At 35.2% G+C, this 22,415-nt stretch overlaps 1 protein-coding gene across 1 annotated transcript; it reads right to left on the reverse strand.

Annotated features, from left to right (window-relative positions):
* Positions 1 to 516: 516 nt before the first annotated feature.
* LOC132546408 (uncharacterized) lies at positions 517 to 12,429 on the reverse strand. The gene is made up of 11 exons (XM_060210121.1): positions 12,385 to 12,429; positions 9,577 to 9,794; positions 8,513 to 8,574; positions 7,313 to 7,417; positions 6,063 to 6,207; positions 5,638 to 5,802; positions 4,482 to 4,629; positions 3,495 to 3,634; positions 2,948 to 3,036; positions 1,895 to 2,044; positions 517 to 944 (listed from the first exon to the last, which is right to left on the reverse strand). Exons 1-11 carry the CDS (start codon positions 12,427 to 12,429, stop codon positions 517 to 519), a joined length of 1,695 nt encoding a protein of 564 aa, XP_060066104.1.
* Positions 12,430 to 22,415: the final 9,986 nt, after the last annotated feature.

Here is a 22,415-nt window from a genome sequence, read left to right on the forward strand (position 1 = left end):
ATTCATTTGTTCTAATACAACAAGTACAGACCTCTAAGCTGATCTTCATTGAAATGACTTACCAAATAAGAAAATGTCTGAGACATAGATGACCCCACTCCAAGGCCTATACTGTATCATTATTTGAAGAATTTGAAAATATTGCCAAATATGACCTCTGATTCTTTAACCTTGACTGATAAGTATCTTAATATGACATTCAGCCCTTCTTGATGTTATGACATCATAATGGTAACATGAACCCTATCTATTGCGAGGTTCTAAAGATAGAACAGTGAGTTTGAACAAGGAATGAATCTAGAGGACGGGATGGACACAGGAAATAACACAAAATGTTCCTCTCATCAGAAAAATAGGTAAAGTTTGCTTGTTCAGATTGCAAACATAACATACAGAGTTCATAGGTTTCCTTGAAAGCGTTACATAAATGCCAAGTTTGTGTACTTTTAGACAACAACATATACATTTGTTCTTTTGGTGCTTTCTCTGTTGCAGCGACCACATTAAGGCTCTCTGTTATTTGGCCACAGAGATGATGTTTGTGGAAGGCAGACTGGGTGAAATGTTGGCAGATGTGACTAGATTAACCTGATCATCATATTTCTGTGCCTCCAACTTTAGTTTATCATGGTAGGACACAGAGAGAACGGCATTGGGATTGACATAATCTGGTGTCGAGCTACGGCTGACATTATAGGTAGCCGTTATGTTACTGTTTCCATAGTATTGATATAATGATTGGGTGTCAAGAAAAAGTCCAAATGTGTCATTTCGATCAACACCAGTTTGTTTTGTCGACATGGGAGGATTAAAAAATGTTGCAGATGAAAAAGGGTCATGTGATGTGTTGAGGACACGCCCCCCAACTGTTGAATCATAGTCATAGAGAGTGGAGGTGTGTGGCATCTGCATGGACTGGTACGGAAACGTGCTGTTTGACTGATCTGGAAAAGAAAACCACAAAGTTTTTCTTTCCATTAATCAGAAGAGAGAATATTTTACATTTAACTCACATCTAAAATATTGTTACAATAGATAAGTATGAAGTGTCATGTACCCTGATTAATGAGGAGTTACAATAAACATATTACCGCAGGGTACTACAAATAGGGAGGTCAAGGTCACTGATCTAGCATGAAGGCAGGTCACTTTAATGAAGTGGAAAACAGGTCACATAATCATATGAAAAGCAACACTGACAGTTACTCCAAGAGCAGAGCTGATTTCATCATTTGATCATCAGCTGACACAACTCGAGGCCCCAACATTGTATTCAAAGCTAGGCGATCGGTAAATATATATGGACCACCAGATGTCAAATAACATCATTATTTCACTTTACATTTTGAAAAGATAATCATGTTTTGACTGTCCCAATAATTGTAAGATTAAAGGTTTTAACAAACAATTACCCCTAGTCATATTTAGTCGCAATCCACTCTCCCCATACTGATATGTTAATTTTAACTTCAGCCAATACACAAGCAGAAACATGTATTTTATAGGCTTGTTTCTTCGTCAACTCCCATTGTAATGCCATTTCCATCCAGTAGTTTCCTACCCTGCTAAGACACTTTCAGACACTTTGATTGTAGGCAATGCCGACCCCGATAGCTCAAACTCTAATTTATTTTCACAAGCATAATTTCAAAACGGTTCAGGTTTAAAAATATTTTATTCATTTTGTTTGAACTGACCGAAGGTTTACTGTATTTATACCATGTACAGATATAGGCATACATTTACTTCAATTTACCACAAAACCATGTTTGGTTTCATCTAGAAAGAATCATCCACTTGTAGAAAAAAGTACAGTAATTTTATCATACATAAAATGACGGCATAATTCATAAACCTGACCCTAAACAAATGATTAAGTTAAAGAGGTTCCTACCTAGACTGGTGCTTTCCTGTCGGGAAATCCTGATGTTTTCAAAGGAAGGGAGAGCCTGGATAGGGGATGCACACACACTCTGAAGGTCAGATAGAGGCTGAAGGCAAAACTTCTTGTTTGGTTTTGATTCATGTAATGTCTTTGGTAACTCTGAAAATAAACATTTTCTGATGATGATTTCGCTCACATTTAAAACCAATTTAACAAATTTCATACAGGTGATTAAACCACCTATTACTTAATAAGTAAGTAAACAATCTGAAAAACTGTATTTGCAGACAAAAAATTTTGAATAATCTTATGTCATACCAATTTCATTTTCTTCAGAAACTGATGTTAAACTTGTTACCAAATGTAATATCCTTTGTATTATTGTTTATTGATCCTGTTATTTAGATATGGAAATGATATACTGAAATAGGAGCGAGTAAGCAAAATTTGTTCTTTCAACTTTAAAATCTAAGAAATTGATGAAAGCACATATCAGTAAAAACCTAGAAAGGGACCCTTTCCCTCATTCAGCCCTCCCCCCGCATTGCAATTTCTCAAAATTCACCAACTTTCATGATTGTATATGAAACATTATTTGCATCTCTACGTTATGTGAGATTTGAATTCTACTCCTCAGAATTCAATTACACACTGATTGTTTCAGCAGGGTACAAATCCATAATGCCATGAAAATGTCAAATGTATACATGTACAAAATATTTCCCCTAATGATTACAATTAAATGAGCAAAACACCAGTCCAGTTTTAAATCATTTAGTGCAATATTTTTTTTCCTTATCTCCACAATTACCAATTACCAAACTCCATCAAAATTTGATATTTTTTATCCAAAAATTGGACTTTATGAATGCAAATATCCATCTTGTCTTAATATCAGTTGTACACCCAATGAAGTAATTAAACACTTTAATTAGATGAATCAAGATACATACTGCTATAATATAATACTTTCTGAGAAACCGAACCAAACAAAACTTTTTAACTAATGCTGATATATAAACAACATGATGGCCCTTCACTGTAACAAGGCCAAAATCTCACCTCGCTTCAGTATGCTGGCTTCTGTTTCTCCAATTGAAAAGTTAAATGATCCTGCTTCTGTTTTTGGTGTAGAACTATCAAATCCAGTTCTGTGAAATATATTCTATTGCTCAAGCAATGTTTGTATATAAAATCAATAAATATACTGTGAAACAAGACAGAGCATTGAAAACACTAGGTATTTAACAGAATACACTATATAACATTGTGTAACTACTGAACAGGAAATATCAAATAATTAATGTATCAAAGATATAAATAATTATTATTTGTAGTATGTAACAAAGAACCATTATGAATTTACACCATGAAGAAATTTAAATGAGCAGCTCTGTTAGAAATTGTCCACCATCTTCCAATAAAAAGACACCAAATATATTTCTATACGATAAAACCGTAACTAAAGCCAATCTGATAGTAGGCAATCTATCCTAGCTACCCCCTTACCTGGATACCTAATACAACATATAGTAAGTATAAATAAATACCCAGTGACAAAACTATCCAGATTGGCAGGCTTTCAAGAAAATTCAAATTTAATGCTTACTTATCTGACTCGACAGTGGATGATACCAAGTTTGCAGAGGGAGATTCTGAAAACTGGGAACCCCGTTTGTTTTTTTTTGAAGTTGATCCTCTTGGTCGTCCAACTGTGGATGTGGTGTCCTTACTTAGCACATCAACAATCTACAACATCAGCAGTGATTAGGATTTGAAATCTCTGTAACAGCTATAAATGACATCAAAGATGAAACCATATTTATCTTAATTACTCGGTATCTGGCAATGAGTCTATAAAGGGAGACCACAATTTCAGGTGAAATTGTTCCGTCATAGTAAGCCCATACTGTTCCCCAAGCCTACATGGAACCAGAGGTTATATTTGCCCTCTGGGATTATTGCAAAATAAATGCAAAATGTATTGACATTGATGATAATAATGTACAATCGCAGTCTCCAGTATCTATATTACAAAAAAAAATTTTGTCTCAAGAAAAATTTGTTTTGTTTTTTCAACTTATATGTTTTTCATAATAAGTACTGTCACATCTTAAATCTTGTCTTCAACAATTCAGTGGTGATGGTTTGGTTCTCCACTTTTCCTGCTTTTCCAAATAAATAATTGGAACATCATGCAGAAATCAACTTGTTTCATCAACAATTTAAAACACTTCAATGGATTGAACATTGTTACTATCAACAGTTTATTTGTGACATCACCTGATCGGTGTACTGACTTGATCTTAATGTTTCAAAACAAGGTACAGATCTGGGAAAGCTCAGAAAGAAAATATATTATGTACATTGATTATGATCATACAGTTGGAGTAACAGACATTGCAAGTGTGATACAACATAATGAAAGATTTAATGCTCTATAGGTACATATAAGGAAGAAAGCATTCTCCTGCAGATACCCATTACAGACCAGCTCACAACAAATTCTTCACACCAACTATGCTGCTTGAATACATGTAAACCTTCAATGGTATCCTGGTATGTTCTGGCCAAGAATATCACTGTTTATATATACCTGTGATTGGAATTGCTGTGGTAGAGCTGCATTTACTATTTTAAGGTAGTCAACACACATTTCCAGGATGGATGCCATGTCAGTTTTGCGGCCCCTGATATAAGGGAGCAGGACCCGCAGCTGGTCACAACTGTCTTTGATACGTTCTCTATAAATATAGATATATCAATATACTTGTACATCTTATAATCTCTGAGATTTCATGGCAGCTATTAATACATAGTAGGTCAGGATTCAGTGTCTTATATATCTTATAAATGTGTCATGCCTAATTTGCAAAATAGGAATAATTTTGGCACTTAAAAAGTGCCAAACTCACATGAATGTACATCAGTATTTTTGGAATTTTACCTAATAATAATTTAATAGGATGTCTGTTACTGAAGCAATTGTTTTGTCTTCCTTTCATTTTTTCATTTTATTCTTTTATTCAAGTAGATATCCGCATCTTTTCTTTTGATGGAAATCTTGAACTGAGAGCTTAAAAGTGCTCACTTGGTTCAAGAGAAGCACTACCAAAAATTACCTGGTTGGTTCTTAGCTTTCAGAACTTTGCGAGGCATTTGCATATTTCTAAAAGATATGGCTCCTCTGAACCCAAACGTTGATGGCAATTAATTTCTTAAAGTTATAGCACTCCATGCCAGGAAGCTGTAGTTAACACATTTCAGTTCTCAAGAAGGAGTTATTTTAGAGCTATTAAAAATGCAAGGCTGCTTATTTTTACAATACAAAGAAAGCCATAGCACATCATTATTGACTAAATATATACATTGTACCTCTTGGATTTTCTACTCTTCAGCTTGTTCAGTGATCTGAACAATGTTATTAAATGCCCTTCTAATATTTGGTTTGCCAATAGATTTTGTAAAACAATTGCAAAATTTTCTCTATTACTTTGTAAGAACTTGTCTCCTGGCATAAAGTTCAACAGATCACAGACTTAGCAAAAGATTGCATAGCCAAGTGAATGCAAAGAAAATGGTTTACAGATGACAAGAATCCATTCCTAATTCCCTATGGTACCAGCTTAGTATCCTCTTTGGATCTGATAAGGCAAATTACTCTATCAGAAAACAGAACGAACTCATATTTGTATCAATTATGATGACCAGTGATTATTTCCTGAAATGATTTGTTAGAACTCTATATTAACCTCCTCAGTTTTTCTTTTGTGGTGTGGTCAGCAACAATGGAGTGCTGCCTAGGTTTGCTGATTGGTGCCTGTAGATTGGTTAGTCCTGACAGTGCACAGCTAACCTGTTCCGGGGTCATTTGAGGTGTGGACACCAAAGAATCAATGCCACTGTCCAGAGATAGGCTGGCAGATAAAATGAAAAAGAAAACAAAAAAAGTTTTATACCTTAACTACTTCAGCTTAAGAAAAAAAAAGTCAGCAAGTAGATGTATGTCTTGGAACCAGATATCATTGATAACCATAAGATTTTAATAGTTATCTATTTAACTGTATCTATCTTTAATTTTTTTTCATTAAATCCTTGATACGATCAAAACACAGAATCTGTAAAGACAACAATAACTAAGTTGTCTGATGTCTAAAATGTGCGACAACTGTGATACCTGAAGTGTGAACTATCATCAGAGACAGAGGCTGGAGTTGCAGGTGTAGCTGGAGTGTCAGGGGACATAGGGGTCAAAGGTGTAGCAGGGGTCGCTGGCAAGGAGATGATATGGCTGTCCAGATCTTTCAGACTGTCTGATTCTTCTGTAACAAGAATATGTGTACAAATATTAATTCTTCTATAAATGCAAAAGTATATTGAAAATTGTAATACATAGTAACCCTCAATACTGTGGTGTGACTCTGGTGAGTATTTTCCATTGAATGCTGGCATAATACCTCATGGGATGAATTGAAGAATTGATGGCAAGAGGCCCCTGAGCCTTAACAGTAATCTGACAATAAATTTAGCAGTAGCAGTAGTTATCAAATTATTAAAATAATCATAAATATTTTAGCATTAAAGGAAAAAAAAAAAGAAAAAAAAACATTCCTCCTTTCTGTTTCTCAACATTTCCACAAAACTTCAGCTCAATGGAATCAGTGGAATTTTGAAGTTTAAGATGTGTTTTTCAAAAATGCAGCCATACAACTATTGGATTGCTGATGACCCAAAAAATAAAAACAATTGGTCAAGACGATCTCAGAATCATTTCAGGCAAGTTTCAGCTCAATTCCACTGGTAGTTTAAAATAAGTATTGTTCATAGAAACCATAATCAAGGTGACCAGCACAAGAGGTCCTTTGGGTTTGCACTGCTCACCTGGTATTCAATGTTTTCACAAATACATCAGTGACATTTAAAGTATTTCTACAATGTATATCAAACCTTTTTAACAAAGTTTGAAACTTGCATGCTTACACAACAAGGTAAACATTATCAAACTAAAATTGATGTATCCTGTTGTGGATGGCTTAATTCAGTCAATACCAGTTATGAAATGGTAAAGCCTTTTTTTGGTCAAGATCATCACATTGAGCAAACTTTGTTTGATTATATCCCATCAGTAAAAAGTTAAAAGTAAAGAAAGAGCTTTTGGCTGATCAGAAGGTTTTTGGGTTTTTGTTGTTGGGCTTCATACCAGGAACACAAATATCATGATTCTTTATCTTTTAGTTAATCAGAAGAAATTATTTAGTGAATGATAACAGGAGCAATTCTTTTCAATAATGTAGATGTATTTTATGAAGGAGCAATTCTTTTCAATAATGTAGATGTATTTTATAAACAAACTTATGAATACATTTAGGATAATTCAATCTATAAACTATAATGAAATGTATTTATGTCTTCATCCTGTGCCTATACCTGCCACCAGCTCCACTGATGTCCATTTAGAGTACTTCTGCCTGATGGTCAGTGTGGATACTGGTTGGATGACTACCTCATCTATGCCATGAAGTCTTAAGTCAACTGCAAGTATTATAGTACAACTTGGCATTAATGTACATGTGATTTAATGGTTAAGATAATCACAAGTTGTGTAAATATCACATCATGTCAAGTCAAAAGTCATCATATTTGAGGAAGGTCTCACCAATGGTATGATCAGCACCAAGACAAAACCTAGAACTGTCATCCTATGGATATCTGGAACCCCGCCCCCTCCACTTATGCAAAGACATTACATCTTTTAGTTTCAGTCCTACTGACATCATTGTTTTTATATGAATGTACCTGTATATGACCTGTACCATTCCTTTGTAATGCCCCACCTCTTTACCATATATCCTACAGTTAATTGATTATGTGACTCCTGTAAGTCCCAACCAATAAACACAGAGATGACATAAAAAAGGGAAATCAATTGATTAGAAAGTCAATTAGATATAGTACAATATGTACAGTGGTTAAGTAAAGAACAGTTCAAATAACACCTCAATTTTAACCAATCAACGCATCCGTAGTAACAAAGCTGGAATTTGAATGCAAGGTTGAGTTGTAGGGGTTAACTAATGATGTGAATACTTTCAAATTCTTAACTGATTAATTCACATGAAGTTTTTTTTTCACATATATAAACAAAAATGCATATTACTTGATATTCTCTCAACATCATTTCTTAACTAAAGATTTTTTACTAATCTAGACATGTCATGTATAAAAGAAAATGTAATATTTGAATCAACTTTAATTTTCGATAAATTAAATACATAATAAATCACAAAGAAAAATGTTTTCTGGTTATTTTCAGTATCATATTGATATTAAGTAAGAATATGTAAATCCTGAATTATCTTTTCAATTCTCAATGAAATTATTACCATTTCCTACCATATCAGCTTCTAACATAGGCTAGTGGCACATGTAGCCACAGGTTAAATACATGTAAATTCATCTGAAATAAACTATTATCATTCTAACAACCTTCCTCTGTCCATTTTATTTTAAAAAGAGGGAAAAATGGGAGACAGCCGAAGCAACTTAGACAAAATTTACTTGTTCACTAACAGAGGTATTCAGAAGACAAATCAAGAAACATATGATTTTATGCAGTAGTAAACTTACCTGCAGAAGGGCTGGTGGAAACACCAATTAACACGGTTCCTCTGTTGCACTTACTTGCATACCTATTTATATAAAAAGTGAAGTGAGTAAAGGTGACGATGTAGAAGTAATATTATCTATACATAATACGATATCAGCGGAGTATCAAGCTGAAAATTATCTGGTTACAAGATATTTCCACCAAAAGATAATAAACTGTACATGTATTATAATGAAAGGTTATTCAATGTTCAAATAATTCACAGAAAAGTTAATAGTATCAAGCTGAAAATTATCTGGTTACAAGATATTTCCACCAAGAGATGATAAAACTGTACACTTAAATATTATTCAATGTTCAAATAATTCACAGAAAATATAATACTAGAGGTTTTCATTGAACAGTTGTGTAACAAAATTCTGCTAATCATAATGTCCTTGATTGCTTTGGGATTTCTGTTCTGGAAAATAAACATTTTTTGTCTAAAAATCTGTTTTCATGGCAACAAAAAATCATCCAAAGACAGACATTAATTCTAGGTATCAAAATGCATGACAAGTATAAGACAAGTGTAGAAATTTTTGGAAGTTGCTTTGAATTAACCTTAGAAATTTTCTAGAAACAGTAAGGTCTGTATGTTTTACCTGTATGTTTCCAGGGTAACAGAAAGTTTTCAAAATGATTCCTACAAAATAATTGTGAAATACACAACAAGAGTGACAGTTTGATCAGCGTTTTAAGTGTAGTTATCATGTTTAGCAGTGGTGTCATGTCGCTGAAAACCTGAAACATGTCATTGTGTATATGTGTATCCAAAGCAGTATAGTGGAGAAATACCCATAAATGAGAAGTTCTCCACAACAAAAACCACAATCATATTACTATCTTCAAAGTTAAAAACAGTGGTGAAGACACAACATCCCTTAAAGTGTAAACTTCAGAAAGACCTACCATGAATAGTTGGAGTTAACTTCACAATCAGAAGAACCAAGGATATCCAAACCTGAGTGAAGACAACAAAACGTGTCAATGTAATGTAATTGTTACAGGAAACATGGCTTGTACCATATTGATATGGTTTTACCTGATTGATGTAGTAAGACTAAGAATATCTTGTCCTGCAGGCATGGTCATCAGGAGCCATATCAGGAGATAACTTCTGTTGTTACACATCTCAAAGGCATCCTCCTGAGTGCAAGTGAGAATCTGGTGATCTGTGGTCAAACTGGAAATCTGGCTATATAGAACCGAGGTGTCTGGCTCATTCCCCACCACCAAGGACAGGTGGGATCCATCTGGGGCCTATAACAACAACAATTAGAGCAATGATGGTTACTTTACAGTGTCACAGGAGAAAAAAACAAGAACTACAGCTGTAACAGTAACCATATATAAAATGAAAGTTCTTATACACAGCCACATATACCAGAGAAAACGGCTTAAACAAGAAATGTAATTGTTACAGAAAACATGGCTGTTACAAGAAATACAGTTGTCACAGGAAACAAACTGAAACAAGATATAAAAGCACTGCCTTAAGTAGTGCCAAACAGAGCCATGCTGTAAGTAAGCCTAACAAAAACACTGTGGGTCTTGTTATAAAATTCTGATGATCAAAATATATATCATGTTCTATTCTGCAGTAAGTCCATTGGTGGCAATTTGCTCAACCATATCTATTGCTGTGGTTGGACAGAAAAAGTGTACGAATAAATACTCAATTATCATCCCGTAATATGCTCACTCCATTTTTTGACTCCGAGGCAATGCATTTTTCTACCACCTATAACAATAATTGTAAAATAAGTTTCTCCAGCTTATATTAACCACTCGTTGGCACAGAGATAAGCAGATCAAGGGTCCTGTGAAAACCAGAGGCCAGACAAGTGACCCTAAATTTAATTTTCATGTCCATTTCGGGAATCAAATCACTGAAGCTTTGGTGAAGGTACCACTAAACCACCTTCACATACTCCTCTGTCCATATAGGATACATCTCTCTTTAGTGTAATACCCAATTTTCAATTTTTAATTGTGTGATAACTGTAATCCTACAGGGGTGTAATATGAGTGCAATTTCAATGTGATGGTACTTGTCATCTTCTGTTCAAAATAAATCAGTACACCAATTCATTATGAACAGATTGCAGTGTTCTTGAAATTTAAGGTATGCCAAAGGTATACCATACTTGTGATCTTTTCCACAGGCACTCGAGGCCAGGATATTATTTTTTAAACATTGATTTTTGTTTTCGCAGTCATGACTGACGTTATTTAAACGAAATATCAGCAGAATTCAAGTTGATGTGCCGGTTGACAAATCCGAGGTCCACGGTCATTAAAAATACACTTTTAATGACCGTGGGCCTCGGATTTGTCAACCGGCACATAAACTTGAATTCTGCTGATATTTCGTTTAAATAACGTCAGTCATGAGTGCTAAAACAAAAATCAATGTTTAAAAAATAATATCCTGGCCTCGAGTGCCTGTGATCTTTTCATATATTGATATACTTTATAAGGCTATAATTCAGCAATGTTTCCCAAATTTAATATGTTAAACACAGTGATATATGATATTCTGATATACCACTTAAATATTTAAAATGTAGATTTCTAGATCCTCAACTAAGATAATCCACATTCATAGAAAATATATGAAAAATTATCTGGGCAAAGAAAAATAACCAAAATCAATCTCAAAACTGGTCAATAATGTTTCAGTTGCTTACGTGTTTGTTTTGACTACTTTACTGCAATAAATTAAACCCTTCAGGAATCTTTATCATAAATATTAGAGTCATATTGAAAACATCAAATTTACCAGGTTATATAATTTTATGTTTGGCAAGCTAAACCCATATTCTCGTATATTCTTGACACTGTTCAACCTGAAAACATCAAGCCCATTCCTCCCCCTCTCCTTTTTTGAGCAATCTGACTTTACAGGGTACTGTTAGTTTTTAAAACAAATTAATTTGCAAAATATATTTGGGTGGCAGTATAATTCATTTTTGAAATAAAATTATCAGATATTTGGTGAACAACATGTATCAGATACAGATCATCAATAAGTAATTTCCTGATCTTGTTTATATTTTTGTCCTCATTTTAAATCCAGATTTTGGTAACAAGTCAAATTATCTTGTTTTCTCTAAAATTTGTTTTATACAATGCAAGCCAATTAGCTCTTTCACTTCCAGTTTGTTATTCCAGACCATGCATTTGTCTGCAGAGATTTGTTAACCGAGAGTCAATATCATGAAGGCTTTTATGGTCAAAGCAGATCTGCTGAAATACCCCAACTGGTTGACTTGAACAAAGAAAAAACGATAAAGTTGAGTAAAATAGTCACATATGGCTATGTCAATCATTATCTCATTCCTGGTTGATTGTTTCCTTAAATGTATATGCCACTCCTGTTATTATCTGGTTACGTCCCCATCTTGATTAAAGAGTGACATCTAGGGAATGGATTTTGGGAGGTAAGTGATTGAGGACGGGGTGATTAGCAAATAGTCTAGATGTGTCTACTTGTAAGTTTTCGCGTATTGCAGAACTATGTCAGCTAAACAGTTGACTAGTTAGTGAAAAAGGGTTAGGGGTGATCGCTGTGGTGGAGTTGAGACGAAAATAGCCAAACTCAAAAGTGGAAGTACAGAGGCATAAAACGATGCCTCTGAATGGAGACATATATAACACATTATATATGTCTGCTCTGAATGAGGGGTTACATACTACACAATCGTCTCGGTTTCATCATCGCCCATCAGTCATGATTGAATTCGATTTAGTGCAACTCGTGAAAGGCGCACGCCTGGGTCTGATTGCAAAAAACCGACGCAACAACAATCATAACAAATAAATTCGTACGTCATTAATTCATAAACACCTTTTCATCTTCTCGTTTTGATCTCTTCTTTGCTTGTCGACCCATATCGTCGTATCGGCGGATAATGCGATTGGCCGTTGGCGTGCTCACGTAATCGCAATCTCGATTCCGAACACGGGCGCATTCGGAACGTGGTGTTTATCTAAAAGGTCAGCCAGTATTCCGTCCAAATTCGGGAGCATTCGGAGACGCAGGGACATATAAATGATTCAAATCACTAATCAGATTTCCATACAAAATCGGCATACATGACAACAGCATAAGTCATCGCAGTGTATCGATCAGAGTCGAGGTACAACAATGCTTAAGTATGAACTTTGACCTTGTAACCTTGATCGATGGAGATCCTTTGAGCTTGTGGCTGATTAGATATGCTTATGCCTGCTGTTTCCAAGCACCTACATATGTAAAACACAAATTAGAAACCACCAATTCTTTCCGCGAACTATAACAGATAGGAACCACCTACCACATGACACATTAAAGACGACACTTACGAAATTAAGTCAAATCAAGTCTTTCGTCTATTTTTTGTTACTATTCTCTCCAATGGCTATTTGCATGTACCATCGAAATGACAGTCTTCAGCTTGTTGAAGGAGGTTACTAAGAAGTAGATATTTTAAAGTTACTTTTTGGAGAATAATTAAAAAAAAAATGTGTTATAGCTTTGTGTTAAAGTTTGGATCAAGATCGTCTGACATCATAAACCGATGGAAACAACAGAAGGGCTATCACTGAAAAGTTATTTTCCTGTGAATCTGGTTATTAGTTTGAATCCAATATGCGTAAGGAATGCCACGACACAATAACGAGACGGGATACCGCGGACTGTATAATGGAGTTATTGCAGTCTTCGTTTTAGATTGAAATAGATCTATGGCATTAGGAAAAATTGTGGCTAAAACATTTTAACTCGCATGAATCCCAGCGTAAATCTGATATATTTTATTTTAAAACTGTTGGAAAATGCTCGATTTCGCATTTATGTCTCAAAATAACCTCCAGGAAAGGTACCCGCCATCCGGAATTTCCTTCCAAACCAAGAACACCTTTTGAACCTATATCCACTAAGTATAAGCTACATTTACCTCAGGTTACTTACCGACCAGGAAAAAAAGTGAGTGATCAACATCACCTACACACCATTCCTGGTAAGTATTCACAAAACCCGACAAGTGTTCTTTTTTTGTAAAAAAAATCTCCTTGGTGTTCATAAAAATACACCAAATTGTGGGCGTTAAATTTTAACCAGGAACATATCCAATGACAACTTACAGGATAACTGTTACGCCTTAAATTTGTTGAAAGGTGAATATCATTGTTCTATAACTATTAACGGCGGCCTATAGAGAGGACTTGGCTGGGATGCACAGATTGTTGTAGTTGGTTTATTAACAGCGAGGATGTTATTTTATACGATTACATCCCCAAACTGTCTGGGAATGTCTAAACACAGTCAATACTTTCACGAGAAATTGTAAATATAATATATGTTTTTGGATATATAACAGATTTATGTCCCTCTTGCTCGCCGATAAAGCAGGGAGACTTTAAAAAATGCAAAAAATTGGCTTCTTTGACAGCACAGAAAGTGTGGTGTGTATATTGTTGGCGGGTTCGTTAACTATAGCTCCGGACATTTTTACGTGTCTTCTGCACAAAAGAAAGGGTTTAGTTGCTAGATTAAAGCATAGCTTTTTTAAATCGATAGGTATTGAAGACAAATGATATATAACACAGAAGCATATGACAGCGTTTCTCGAGAAGGGAGGCTTGTGTTGTGTTCTATATATATGTCTTCCCCTGATATAGATATTTTGAAAGCAGATTTCCGTAAATCTCCTAAATATTTCTAAACCAATCACTTGTGTTCTTTGCGCGTTCACAGACTGTAGCAATGTCATCAGAAAGCAGAAATGAGACCGACCATGTTTATAATCACAGCAACATAAACACGAATTTCAAGTCAAATTGTATTCATCGCTTCCGGAGGTGTGAGAGTGTCTGTATCTTATTTATTCGTTCTAACAAATGGTGAGCTGTTAAGCTCAAAAGAATAAACGACGTTGACCTTTGACTACCTGCCAAACACCACTCTCTGATGCACTGTTTCATGAACAAAACATTGCCTTTACATGTCCCCATATCTGGGCGGACTATCATGATCTACTGTGACTGGTTCAGAAATGATGTATGACAAAGTACAGTATTGAAGAAATTCAAAGACTGCAAAAAATTGCAAAAGGATGTAAATAAAGGATTACTAAGCTGTAGATAGGGACTTCATGGATTCGGACCAGTAATCATTACCACCAGTAAGTATACCGATGACTTTACCGATCCAACTCACCCACATATCTGTTGGACTCAAAGGTCGGGGAGTGCATATGGGGTCATCGTATACTTCTTCCAGGCATAGTAGTGTATCACTACTGAGGCTGTCATTTTCGTCACAGCCGATATTATGACACGTTTCCTTAGCAACGTTCTTGTCCGGTAAGGCATTGGTACCAGTCGCCAGGGCACGTTGTGTGTTACTCTGTTGAACACTTACATTCCTGTTTTTCTGTGCACCTTTGCCGACGACTATCGCTCGTTTACTAGTCCCTTTCTTGTATCCATTGGAAGACGACATTGGTGACCCTGTGGTTGAATGTTGTACACCGGTTACATACCTGTTGATTGAGATCAGCTGTGACTTTTACCCAATGACCGAGGTACTCGATGGGGGTGAATATATACCTTCAACAGTGATAATGTAATCTTCCTCAGTTTAAGTTACATTCTTTTTTGTTGTTGTATGTTAAGCGACTTGTTTAACTCTAAGGTAAATCCAATCTCCTCGAGGTGTCAACTTTAGTGCATAGATGTTTTGCAAAATTTTTAATTGTACATGACCAATTCCCTTGATCTAACCCTGTCACCCACATGGAAGAGTTCATTGTACGAGGTGGACGAAACCATTGATTTTCTGGTCCGTTACATCGGCAGCTAGTTACAGTTGACTGGTTTATGTACACAGGAAAACGTCGTTGCATGCACGTGGTGTTTAAGTACACACATATCCGTATCCGTTATTTTCGGTTCATCTGGTCCGAAGGACTAGTCAGACTGTGCCATGGCATGTAGTCCATCGTCCGTTCGTCGTCCGTCCAACCTTTTTCATGAACGACTGAGCGGAGTTTGACAAAATTTGGCAAAAAGAATCCATGAGAGAAGGGAAGCGTATTTTATGTAAAGGGTGCCCCGCTCCCCCACCACTTCGCCGTGAGTGGCGGGGCCCAAGTTCCCCAATATGGGGAATAAAGTAAATCCTTAAAGATCCTACTCCTCCTGTAGAGTGGATTTTGTCCAAATTTGTCCAGATTCGGTCGGAAGGATATTTGGGTGAAAGAAATCAATGTTGTATAAACGGCGCGTAGGGAGGGGCCCAATAGAGGAGGCAGAGCATTGAAAAAAATCTGACTTCTCCTGTTGGAATAATTAGATTTTATATAAATTTCATGTAAATGGTGGATCTTGGCCCCTTATGACAGGGCGGGAAAACCTCAATAGGGGGAATTGGTTGTATCTTGGAAACATTTGAGATCCCTACCTCATAACTATACACATTAATAATGTTAGAGTGGGCAAGTTGGTGTGGCTCTAACCCACTGGAGTTAATTTCTGGGTTATATCTTTGAAATAATTGAGATACCCAACCCCATGACCATAATATAGAATTGCTTGGCTTGAAGAGATAAACACATTCATGGTGCACGAATTGACCATTGGGTATGTCACACCTCTTGGTGACTTAATTTCTGGATGCTTGAAACAGTTACGATCCCAATCCGATAACTTTATAAACTCTTAGTGGGCATCAATAGAGCTATAAGAATGTCCTCATTAGTTTTGCGGTACCAAAGAGGTTAAGTGATTTAGATGTAATTTGGAAATGTATGTCATTGCTAGGCTTTAAGATCCAGGTGGGCGATACATGCACTATGGCCTCTTGTACAGAGAGGTTTTGTTACAAATCTATGACTTAAAAATATTGTCAACACATAAGTGTATCCGTTGACCCATTTTAACCTTGACAAATGCCACCACTCAGTAATATTCAAGCGTAGAATTTATTATATAATGGTACCATAATATGGTGCAAAAATAAAATAAAATGTGTCGATTATGTTCAATCTGTAGGGTAAGGAATGAATTACCCTTCTACATTAGCCACTTACAATATACATGAATCATTTCCTACAACGCACGGAATTGGAAAGATTTCCAATCAAGCTGTATTATAAATGTATTGTTTCAGATTTCGCTGTAGTGAACTTTCTCTTTCTAGATAGTAATAGGACCTGTTTCCACAACGTGCGTTTAAATATCGTAATTGGCACGATAGTCATTGAATCCTGTTCCTACTATCACGATTTCCGTGAAAGATATCGGACAGAAAAAAACAACAACATAGGGGTTCGAGGGATGAAAAAAAAATATTAAGACGGGAAATTGTCTTTTTCCAGGTGGAACATGAATATAAGTGTGTTAGTATGTTTAAATGAAATATTAGGTCCTCTTTACGATACAGGCGTGATGACAGGTGGTAACAGGATATAATTATTTTTTACATATTGTTATTTATGTTTTCCTAACTTCGATCTGTTGTTATTTTCAAGTCAACCTATATAAAGATTTGTTTTTCGATAAAGGTAGTAAAATGATACTTAAACAATATGAAAAGAAGAGTAGTCCATCAGTAAATTTCTTCACTATATCATATCATGCGCCCTATTTCTGCTAAGTAGTACAACTGTAAATAACAAAGTATAAAAAAAACCACGAATGTCTAGGACATTTCATACATAGCATTAAAGAACGGAGTAATGTGCGGTCTAGGGGAGGTAATTATTAGAATAACGCATGGTGTTTTTTTACTTGGCAACAGTTACATATGACAAACTCCCGATATAAAAAAAAAACAACAAAAAACAAAAAAACAAAAACGGCATGTGCGTGTCTTTATGGAGAAATATGAACTTGATAACATGATAGATGATAATTATAAAACAATTTGGCTGTGAACAATCGACAAAATAAAAAATACCCTAATGCAAATATACCTTATGGATGTCCTCTGAACAGTAAGAAAAAAAAGTAATCGGCGGTATTGTCATTTTTTGTGATATTTGGAAGGTTGAGCACAGGTGTCAGCATATGTGTAACATGAAATCATACATTTTAACATATTATAAAGAACCAATCTCCCAACATACCTTCATAACGAACGAAACTCCCTACCCAACGTAATATCGAATAAAACCCCCAATATAGCGTTATAATGAATCATACTCTCAATATAGCGTTATAATGAATCAAACTCCCAACATAGCGTTATAATGAATCAAACTCCCAACATAGCGTTATAATGAATCAAACTCTCATCAATGTTTAAATGTATAATTCAAAAATGAGAAACACTTTGTCTATTATTTAAGATGGCAAATGAAGTTCCAATAGCATTGCAAGCCGGCCTGGTGTGCTCTTGATCAACTGTCAGAAGTCTTGGTACCCAAAGGGCTAAAAGATTTCTCATTGCAAAATCGTTCATAAGAATTGAATGTACCGTTTCCTATCAAATCTCAACGTTACTAGCTATATATCTCTCTGTAACTCGCCTGTCAGCCATAACAATATCATGGACTTTATTGACCATTTCTGGGGTTGCAAAATTGACAGGCCTTCCAGGATGGGTGTCATTCCTAAGGCCCTGCCTGCCACGCTGACATTCTGCCACCCACTTTTTCACTATAGCACACGGAGGGATATCATTTCCGATTGTTGCTTCCATATCAGTATGGATATCCTGATATCTGACCGTTCTTTTGCAAATATTGAATTACTGCTATTTCAACGATTTTGTTTATTTTGCAAAAGTCACTTGCCTTGTTTTACTTAAGAGTGCTACCTCTTCGACATAAACTGATCAAATGACACCAGCCTTCGGATACAAAGCCTTAAATAGTCCGGGAATAGTAGAGTTGAAAAGGGACATCGGCTGATGATGGCCGCAAGGCCTGAAAACGGTAGCTATTTGGAACTTCATTTGCCATGTCAATATGTTGTATTTACAAGTATATTTACGAGTATATTTATGTTTGTTGGGTAGTGAGATATAATGACAGCATTAAAAGAAAACAGCCATATCAATGAGATCTGTAATACGCTGTTTGACATACAAACTTCCATCACGAAATATACAGATTTTTGTCAAAATTTCGTTCCTTTAAATTTTGCACCTAGTTATCTTCCTACATATGCAATTGCTTCTATTTCCCAAAACGCTCGATACTTTTTCTCAACTCAGCTTCTCTAAACATGACACATCCATGTGCATCGGAAGGTAATCATCGCCTTGTTGGCCACTCATTGAGAAGTATGTCATTCGCAATATCGTTGAAGTATCCCCGTCGTCGTATTTCGCATCACTGAGGATTGGGTTTGGTCGGTTCATTGGCATATATCCTGTAAGGACTGGGGTTTCCTCAGTATCGGCACCAGCAAGTGATTGTTTTTCATTTACCGCCAATGTTATGTTATGAGCACCGTCCGATACCATTGTGGTGCATGAGCCACTTTTACTTCCATCAACTTTAACACCAGATGAGTCCTCTACAGTGGTTATTTCCTTGGAAGATGCTTCGGTCCTATTCGGCGCGTTATCTGATCTCGGTTCTGATCTTTCGGGGCAATCACAATTTTCACTGGAACTTAAACCAATTTGACTGTAAGTTGGATTAAATTTATCGGAGTTGTGATAGATAACCCGTGTGTCATTTGAGGTTGTTGTTTGTTCCGGCAATTCTGATGAGCGAAAAGTCCCATTAGGGATGTTGGTGACTACGTAATCTATGACGTCATCACTCCTCTGCGATCCAATGCCACTTTCATCAAAATTGCTAAAGCTGGAGTTAAACATCTTCTGCGGTAATAAAAACATAAATCAGTGTTATTGTCCTGCATGAGAGTAGGTTATACAATGGGCTTGTAGAAATGTGGTGCTAAAGCGAATTAAAGTATTGAAATGAAAAATGGCTTTCAAATGCCATGCTCAGTCCGAATTTCATTTCATTGCGAGTAGACTCTGTATATAAGTCATGTAAAAGATAAAAAAGGCAGGTTAAATATGTTTATAACTTCTCTTTCTACTGCACACATATACTAGAGATAGACAGAACCATTCGCTTAATATAAATGTGAAATTATCAAAACTAAGAAATAATATTGAGTTTGAAATAGGTACATAACCTTCAGGAATATTGCAGTATACCAATTAGTTCAAATGCAAATGCATTTATCTTTATATGTGAGATTTCATATTGGTATATTTTGATCACTTTATAAGATTTTGAGTTCGATTTCAACTTAAACCAATCACCACCTTTAAACGTTTTTGGAGTCTTAACATATCCGCAGCTAAATGTTTTGTGATTGAAATAAAATCACAAAGTTGCCAACAAGGGGATAACTGTGTAACAATATAGATGTCCAGATATCAAAGGTGAATGACATCAAACACGGATGTAAGCAAGGACAAACACTTAGACGGAAACAGGTCTCGAGGACACTAATGCTGTTTACTTAATGTGCCCCATTTTCATTTGTACATATACTTGCCTCATTGGAATTTCGAATTTCCACACCTTCGATGGGATGTTCAATGTTGTTGTACCATATAAAGAATTTCGCGATTATTCTGAAATTATACAGTATTGACTAAAACGTTAAGAAGAATATATGTGCTCAATCATATCAATGAATGCGGAATAGATCGTAGAAAACTAAGTTTTAACCATAACTCGAATAAAGCTGTCGTTATAATCCTATTAATTAAATGTTGGCTTATTGTTAAAAGGACCTCTCTGTAGCTTGTAGATTTGGAAATTAATACTTCAAAAAACATGACGCCCATTTTATAATACCCCAAAAAACAACAACTGTTTTATGAACGTCTAATGTTCTTTAATTGAAATATTTGCAATGTCAAGAGACACTAAATAATCATTAATTGAAATGTAGTTTTTAATGTTTTTCATTCACATCTTTTCGTTTACTTACTAACGACATTATTCTCAATTATATCCGACAGCCATTAGATATACATTATCGAAACAAAAAGGTAAATTGATAATAAATTTTAGTTCAAATAGAAACTTCATGTACAGTATTGCCTGAGCTTGATTGACGGTGATTATGATTTCCAAATGTTGTATGGAATGTTTCCGGCATTTGTTGTTTTTGTTTTTTTATGTTTTTTTTTTCTTGTTAGAATGTTATCAGTAACAATATCGAACAAAAATACATACTTTGTCCTCGTGTTATCTAATTTAATTCTGAATAATGATTAGACAAAACGGCGATCTGGATAGGTCAATTGATGACATGCTATAGCACTTACACGAACTGAAAGTAGTTGTTACTGAAACTATTGTATCGTCATACAAATAGTACTCACGTAATTATCACAAGAAGAGCTACGGTGGTCCCGACTGTTACTCCGACTATCACTAAAATAGATAATAGGATATTGCACAGTGATAAAATCTCAGTTGTATGATAATTAACATGAGTATGGTTTATATAACTCATCTAGTAAATGGAAGATATATAGTAGAATATCATTTACCAATACTGGCATGTTTGCGATTCGTGTGTTTTGTTTACTTCATATGTAAACACATGCAAATTCAAATAAAACCAACGTTAATGAATATTCGCCGACAATTGTGATACCGACAAAGAAGCTGTGCATGAATGATAAATCAATCTAGTTGACACATGATTATTACAGTTGTATCAAATATAAAGTATTGTGTTATGTTGTGTCAGAATTTAACTTTTGAATACATACATTTAATTTTTGGTTTAGAGCTGACGTATTTGGAAACTGATTCGCTGTAGAGACTTGTAGTTTGACGATATCCAATATTGTATTTCACATTGTAGGTGGTACCGGCTTTCAAATTGTCAATCTCAAAACGGTCGTATTTGTAGTGAGCCTCAAATGATTTGGTTTGTGTATCTGAAAGGGATGCAGATAAAACATGGCTGAATGTTTATATCTGATAGTACTATTAAACATATTTAGAATCTTATACCCTGTTATGATATTCACAAAATAAAGTGAAACCAATGTGCTAAAAATAGTAAAACTTCGTGAACGCGGCATTCCACATGAATTAGTTGTCACAGATAGAGAAACATTCAGATGAAGAAAGTGATTACATAAAGTTCAGTACACATGATCTAGAAATTATGTAGATGAAGTGTCAAAAATTTATCTTTAATAGCATTTATATAGAAAATGGTTAAATGTCTATTCGTTGCCAATGTACTTCGATCTAATAATATGTGCGGTCATGCAAGCTTACCCTTTCGAATATATTCATTGTCTTCTCTGATATATCAAAAACGTCTTTAAGGATCGATATTCGAATTCTATTGAATTAAAGAATTAATAATTTTCATCTGTGGAATAAAACCTTTTTACTATTTTCCAGAACAAACTACAATATGATGATGTTCACAGAATGCATTTTATTTAGTATCCTAGCTCACCTGGATGGCCCTCGTTGTTCACACAGACAATAGTGTAATTCATTGGCCGAAGACTTAATTCGCCGCTAGCAGCAGATCGACAGAATGACTGAACGTCCACAACTATCTTGTCATTTATGCCGTCAGAAAGTAGTGGTTTTTTAGGTTGACTAGGACTTCGAACTATTGAAAACAAATGTATCACATACATTCTGGTAAATACGGTATCGATTTTTACAGTAGACTATACAAATATATAAACAGATGCAAAATAAAGTACTCTTGAAAACAAAAAGTGTAATCAGTGACCAGTAACACTTATTCGGGCATATATAACCAAAACTATACACTAAATTTTAGACCGAAGCATATTTCAATACATGAAAAAGAATTACCATGATTGTCTGACACGAATAAACAATCTTCCCAGTGTATCCCGGATGTATC

This window comes from Ylistrum balloti, unplaced genomic scaffold, assembly GCF_031769215.1.
Source record: "Ylistrum balloti isolate Yb309-2 unplaced genomic scaffold, AGI_CSIRO_Ybal_v1 Utg369888, whole genome shotgun sequence".
Lineage (NCBI taxonomy): Eukaryota > Metazoa > Mollusca > Bivalvia > Pectinida > Pectinidae > Ylistrum > Ylistrum balloti.

Coding starts and splice junctions, on each gene's coding strand:
- LOC132546408 (XM_060210121.1), bottom strand. CDS start 12,429: ATGGGTCGACAAGCAAAGAAGAGATCAAAACGAGAAGATGAAAAG. Junction 7,418..8,512: donor TTCCACCAGCCCTTCTGCAG/GTAAGTTTACTA, acceptor TAATACTTGCAG/TTGACTTAAGACTTCATGGC. Junction 3,037..3,494: donor TCCACTGTCGAGTCAGATAA/GTAAGCATTAAA, acceptor TATATTTCACAG/AACTGGATTTGATAGTTCTA.